Genomic DNA, 6556 nt, shown 5'->3' on the forward strand with positions numbered 1-6556 from the left:
ACATAAAAGATTACACCAATAAGTTTTTTGAGTATTTTGCAGCCACTGGTAAAACAGGTGATAAAACATTACTCGATAGGTATCTTCAGAAATTACCCGGAAGTGTAGGAACTAAAATTTGGGAAAAATGGTTAGATAATCCTAGACGAGAAATGCTAACCATAGGAGATAGAGTTAATCATGTGTATAATATGCTAAAAGCAGAATGTAGACAACATAAAGAATCTAAACAAATCAAAAAGCAATTTTATTATACGTGTAGACAAATAGATTTTCCACCTCGGTATGGTTGTATGCCTCAGAAAAATTATAATTATAAGCATAATAAACCTAAAAAATATAATCTACGCAAAAGTAAGACTTACAAGAACTATCGTAATAAAAAACCTTATGTCAAAACTAACCCTAGGCAATTTAGAAAGCGGCCTTGGTATAAAAAGCAAAAAATAAATAAAGACAAAAAGGATAATAAAGACAAAGATAATAAGGTAAACACTTTACCCACAAAAGAAAGACATTGCAAATTTTTTATTTGTGAAGATTCAGGACATATAAGACCAAATTGCTCTTATCGATACAAATAGAATCTTATTAAAAGGATACAAGTGAAGATCAATATACTTGAAGCTATTGAAGAACAGATAGAAGAATTATATGAACTAGAAAGTCTTTATGATTCTGACGATGATAATGAAAGTATATATAGTACCGAAAGCTTAGATAGCAACTTTGATAATATTGAAGACTTTGAACAAGGGCTTCATTCAATGGAAGATTTAGTTTATACTATAAGCAATCCATCATGTCAGTATAATTTGGTTAATTTTCAATTTTCTTTTTATAATTGTAAATAGTGCAATACATCTATTAAAAAAGGTCATTATTGTGAAAATCATTGTAAAACTTTATTATGTCATGCTTGCTATACAAAATATGAAGACAAGCAAGAAGATATTCTAATCGAATCTATAAATTCAATATATAAATTATCTAGTCTAATCCAATTCCCAGTAACATTAGAATTTAAAGAAAAATTAGTGAAAACCTTAGCTATGTTGGATACTGGAATATCTAAAAGCATAAATCAAAAGCATTTGGTACCAGAGGAAGCATTAATAAAATAAAATTATAATGTTAATATAAGTCAATATAATAATGAAAAACTACCTATAACTCATTGTGTTCAGAATATTCCTATATTAATTAATAATGAAAAATTTTTCTTACCACAAACTTAGGTAGTAAATAATACTCCCAGTACTTATGATTTTATTCTTGGATTAAATTTTATAAACTCACTCACTGGAGGTTTCATGTATACCCCTACAGGTTTACAGTTTTTTAAGAAAGAACCTTTATTCCATCTAGAGATCCTTATATTCCTCAAAAAGAAAAAAGAGTCATTACTTATGTTAATACTTTATCTATGACAGAAGAAACTACAGAAAATTTATTTGATATATCTGAGTTTTTAGAAGATGTTTCTGAAGCCTTAATGTTTCTTAGTCACCTAGATGAACCAAAGATTTTCCTTAATAATAAAGTTATATTAAAAAATCACAAACTAAACATTGATAATCTTATAAGATTAGCTGAAACCACTGAGATTCTAGGAGAAGATCCCCAGAAACACTGATATAAAAATAAAATTGAAGCAAAATTAAACATAATAAATTCTTTTATTACTATAAAAACACAAGATAATCCTTATACCTTAGATGATTAAGAAGAATTCCAAAAATAAATTAAAGAACTTTTATTATTAAAAGTAATAAGAAAAAGTAATAGTAGACACAGGAGTTTAGCTTTTATGGTTAGAAATCATGCTGAAATAAAAAGAGGAAAAACTTGTATGGTTATAAATTATAAAATCTAATGTCTTTAGTTTAAGTGTGATGTGAAATTGTCAGTAAAATCTGATGTCTTTAGTTTAGGTGTGCTTTTACTAGAGATAGTGAGTGGCAAGAAGAACAGGAAATTTCATCATCTTGATCACTATCATTCACTTTTGGGACATGTATGGTGAAATGTATTCTACTGTATTTTATTTTATTTCTCTAACTTCCTATGTGAATTACTAAATTTGAGGATTGTGCTTGTTATAGGCTTGGTTGCTGTGGAATGATCACAGAGCCCTGGAATTAGTGGATTCATGTTTGGAAAATTCATACATCGAACCTCAAGTAGTAAGATGTATTCAAGTGGGTCTACTATGTGTTCAAAAACTGCCAAAAGACAGACCTTCCATGTCATCAGTAGTTTTCATGTTGGGTAATGATGGGGTGGCATTGCCTGAACCTAAACTGCCTGGTTTCTTTGTCGAGAGAAGTTCCATGGATGCAGAGACATCAACAAGTGAGAGAAGTCATACTGGAAATTCCTTGACAATAACAATAATGGAAGCTAGATAATAAAAGTAGTGCCTAGTGTGTTTTGTTGTAGTGATGGAGTTGATGCAGTGATGGAGTTGATGCGTCTCAAGGGGAAAAAAAAAAAAGAGATTGTAAATGGTTTCATGTCCAAAAATGATGACATGCACTTATTGATTGAGGTCGTCTTTAACACTGATTTGTAATTGCATACTAATTTTACAAGCGATTGGTGTTTCATGTCCACTATTGGTGGACAAAGTCATAGAATGCTAAAAAAGTGAATGCTGGAAGGGTATAGTTTTATCTCTATATATAGTTGGCAGTTAAAAGAAAATAGATTAGAATAATTTACAACATTAGTATTACATGGCACATTTGAAATGCCAGATATTAAATTCATAACCACCCTAGTCGTTTACTCATAATTTATAATAGTCACGACTCACAAGTCAAAATTCACCGATGCATGTGCTCATCTTCAAACAAATGTCTTAGGGAAAAAAAAAAGAGAAAAATTAAAATTAAATTACAAATGTGCCATGTAATACTAATGTTGTAAATTATTCTAATCTATTTTCTTTTAACTGCCAACTATATATAGAGATAAAACTATACCCTTCACAGCATTCACTTTTTTAGCATTCTATGACTTTGTCCACCAATAGTGGACATGAAACACCAATCGCTTGTAAAATTAGTATGCAATTTACAAATCAGTGTTAAAGACGACCTCAATCAATAAGTGTATGTCATCATTTTTGGACATGAAACCATTTACAATCTCTTTTTTTTTTTCCCCTTGAGACGCATCAACTCCATCACTGCATCAACTCCATCACTAGGCACTACTTCTATTACCTAGCTTCCATTATTGTTATTGTCAAGGAATTTCCAGTATGACTTCTCCCACTTGTTGATGTCTCTGCATCCATGGAACTTCTCTCGACAAAGAAACCAGGCAGTTTAGGTTCAGGCAATGCCACCCCATCATTACCCAACATGAAAACTACTGATGACATGGAAGGTCTGTCTTTTGGCAGTTTTTGAACACATAGTAGACCCACTTGAATACATCTTACTACTTGAGGTTCGATGTATGAATTTTCCAAACATGAATCCACTAATTCCAGGGCTCTGTGATCATTCCACAGCAACCAAGCCTATAACAAGCACAATCCTCAAATTTAGTAATTCACATAGGAAGTTAGAGAAATAAAATAAAATACAGTAGAATACATTTCACCATACATGTCCCAAAAGTGAATGATAGTGATCAAGATGATGAAATTTCCTGTTCTTCTTGCCACTCACTATCTCTAGTAAAAGCACACCTAAACTAAAGACATCAGATTTTACTGACAATTTCCCATCAATGGCATACTCCGGCGACATGTAACCACTGCATAAAATTATCAAATTTAAGCATTTGAAAATAATGAACAAGTACTATCTAAAATTTGGTTACAAAACTTACTATGTTCCGATTACTCGCTTTGTTTTGGCTTCAATTTCATCTCTCCCAAAACTTCTTGCAATCCCAAAGTCTGAAATTTTGGGACTTAGTTCATCATCTAGTAAAATGTTGCTGGCTTTGAGATTTCTATGAATGATTGTTAATCTTGAGTCCTGGTGAAGGTAGAGAAGTCCCCATGATATGCCAATGCAAATTTCAAATCGCTTTTCGCAAGGAAGCTCTAGTTTTCGATTCTGATCTGCACAAGATTTCCATCCATATAAGTTGTACATCAGTTATCATTTTGCCAATTGAGCAAAGGACTCTGCTGCATAAAATGCACAATGAAATTGGTCTAATAAGATAAATGGTCAAGAGAAGTAGACCAAAAATGAAATAGTCCAAGCTTTTGTTTGACATGTACTCATATATTAGCACCCTCTCTTCTCCATCAATGCAACTGCCCAACAGCCTAACAAGATTCCTGTGTTGAAGTTTGGAAATCAAAATAACTTCATTTTTGAACTCTTGTACACCTTGTCCAGCATTTTTCAAAAGCCTTTTGACTGCTATTTCCTGTCCCGTTGTTAGCATACCCTACAAATTTTTGAAAATAAATGTTAACATGATGAGATCCACCTTTTTTTATTACATATTGAACTGAAGATTACTTATTAAACCTTATAAACAGGACCAAAACCACCCTCTCCGATCATATTTGCAGAAGAGAAGTTCTTAGTGGCATTTGCAATAGTGACCAGATCAAAAAATGGTAACTCAATGTCGTCATTATTAGTTTCCACACCTGCACAATCAAATATGTTATAGGTGCAACTAGATAACTGTCATCATTCATATAACAGTCTCGTACACTTAAAAGGAATGAAACCTTATAAAATGTTCAAAATGTCCATCCAAGTGCATAATTATCTAATATTCATGTGACAATAACTGACTTGGAATGTATCAATAATCATACCAGAGAGGGAAGGCAGCATACCTATTTTTTTTCTCCTCTTCTTAATTATACACCCAAGTTAACAAGCTGACGACAACAATCCCGGAAGCTATTGATACCACTACGATCAGCACCGGTGTCTTCTCCATCTGATTATGCTCTAAATTTATGACAAAGTTAGTTCATCATTAGTCCTAAAGCTTCATTTGTTGGGCATGCCTTCAGAAAAGCAAAAATAAAGGAAATTCTAGACATGAATCCCAAACATTTCATTTTAAGACCTCCATAGTATAATAAAAATCGACTATCGTAATTGACACTGACCCTTGGTGTGGGGGTCAAACCTTAATACTTTTGATGGTTTGTGTCCTAATGAGCTTCATGGATTGCAGCTGATATTGACAAGTGTTCCTGTTCCTGCTGGATCTGATAAGCTTTTATGGAGTAACAGTCAGTTTCGTTTTCAAAAAGGCTTGGGATGTTTGTAGAACTGCTCATCAAAAGGTCACTTGGAGAATGCTGAGTTGGCATAAAGCCAGGACAAGAACTAATTTCACTACCTGCCTGTTGCTACATGATAAAGACTAGGAAGATTGAAACAAACTGTTTCGAGTCTTCATAAAAGGATTCAAGGGGCTGACATCTAACAGAGTAATAGCAGAATGTAAATATTATATAGTATGGCAACAAATATGCTTACTGAGTTCCGAAGCTGGCATCCGTATGTAGATATCTTGCTCGCCCTCGTTGATATCGAAATCACGAATTTCAACTAAATTATCAAACCAAATCAAACAGCCACTGCCTCCGCCCCTGATATCTGAATTAGCATAAGCTGTACAAGAACAATTCTTCAAGCACTCTGCCTCGCATTCCTTAAGGTTCAGACTCTCCTTCAGCCAAAACTCTAACAGGTCTGGCAATTTCACATTTTTGAGTTTCACAAATCCATCTCCGTTCTGGCAATCCAGCGATGTCCTCCTAACACATCCGCTGGACCAGTCAAGCTGGTCCCATTCTTCCTGTGATTTTGGAATGAAACCCTCCAAGCACTTACATATAGGCCTACTGGTACTTCTGCAAATACCATTGGAACCACAGCGTGCATAGTCATCACAAAGATCATTCTGTATCGTATGCATACGAACCCATTCAGAGCTCCCTTCATTCAGGATGAAGCGTTGTAGCATACCCGTTTGATTCAGCGTAAATCTTGTAGTATAGGAGTCATTCCTAGACTCGTAAATATAATACACCTCATCTGCATTGACTATAAATTTGTATTTAATAACTGTGCTTGACCCCCCACCAGCACCACTAATTCGAACTCCATTCCATAGCCCAGTGCGGAACATCTTCTCTGATGATCCCTTTTGAAGAAGAACACGAGGAATCCCAGTAATATCGGCTCCATAAGTGAAGTCTCCAGGGGAAGGGTCAGTGGCATCTCTCCATGATGTCATATATCTATTTAGGCCGGTCTTTAAGTTCCATCCGTGCTTTATGCCAGGTAAAATTGTGTCTGATGGGAAATCAAAGCTTTGCCATACGTAGCTACTTTCGGTATCAGCTCAGTACTCTTCTTTTTTTTAGGACAAGGTTTCTAGAATTCAGTAGCCGTGCAACTGATGAATTTTGCACAGTTGTTAAAGAATTTGAGGACCAGATGACACCCTTTGTGGCATTGAAGACCACGAGATTGCCATCGCTGTTGAGAGTTAACTTTCCATATGAATCTGTAACTGGATTTTCCCTGTTTGCCACCTACACAAC

The 6556-nt window shown here is 34.3% G+C and overlaps 2 protein-coding genes across 2 annotated transcripts; both read right to left on the reverse strand.

Annotated features, from left to right (window-relative positions):
* Positions 1–3226: 3226 nt before the first annotated feature.
* LOC132296330 (G-type lectin S-receptor-like serine/threonine-protein kinase SD1-1) lies at positions 3227–4395 on the reverse strand. Its single transcript, XM_059794540.1, has 3 exons — positions 3847–4395; positions 3621–3771; positions 3227–3532 (listed from the first exon to the last, which is right to left on the reverse strand). The coding sequence occupies exons 1-3, from the start codon at positions 4116–4118 to the stop codon at positions 3227–3229; spliced, it is 729 nt and encodes a 242-aa protein (XP_059650523.1). The 5' UTR covers positions 4119–4395.
* Positions 4118–6246, reverse strand: LOC132296331 (G-type lectin S-receptor-like serine/threonine-protein kinase At4g27290). The gene is made up of 4 exons (XM_059794541.1): positions 5484–6246; positions 4506–4630; positions 4264–4422; positions 4118–4153 (listed from the first exon to the last, which is right to left on the reverse strand). The coding sequence occupies exons 1-4, from the start codon at positions 6244–6246 to the stop codon at positions 4118–4120; spliced, it is 1083 nt and encodes a 360-aa protein (XP_059650524.1).
* Between the last annotated feature and the right edge of the window lie 310 nt (positions 6247–6556).

This window comes from Cornus florida, unplaced genomic scaffold (genome assembly GCF_030987335.1).
Source record: "Cornus florida cultivar Cherokee Brave unplaced genomic scaffold, ASM3098733v1 CherokeeBrave_3.0.0_Hap2_Chr02, whole genome shotgun sequence".
In the NCBI taxonomy this organism is placed as follows: domain Eukaryota; kingdom Viridiplantae; phylum Streptophyta; class Magnoliopsida; order Cornales; family Cornaceae; genus Cornus; species Cornus florida.

Bases quoted from the DNA above. Each gene is read 5' to 3' on its own strand.
- LOC132296331 (XM_059794541.1), bottom strand. From the start codon at position 6,246: ATGACATCATGGAGAGATGCCACTGACCCTTCCCCTGGAGACTTCACT. The intron at 4,423-4,505 runs GTTTAATAAGTA...AAAAATTTGTAG, and splicing joins GTTTTGGTCCTGTTTATAAG to GGTATGCTAACAACGGGACA. The intron at 4,154-4,263 runs GTGCTAATATAT...CATTTTATGCAG, and splicing joins GCATTGATGGAGAAGAGAGG to CAGAGTCCTTTGCTCAATTG.
- LOC132296330 (XM_059794540.1), bottom strand. From the start codon at position 4,118: ATGTACAACTTATATGGATGGAAATCTTGTGCAGATCAGAATCGAAAA. The intron at 3,772-3,846 runs GTAAGTTTTGTA...AATTTTATGCAG, and splicing joins AAGCGAGTAATCGGAACATA to TGGTTACATGTCGCCGGAGT. The intron at 3,533-3,620 runs GTATGGTGAAAT...TGCTTGTTATAG, and splicing joins ATCATTCACTTTTGGGACAT to GCTTGGTTGCTGTGGAATGA.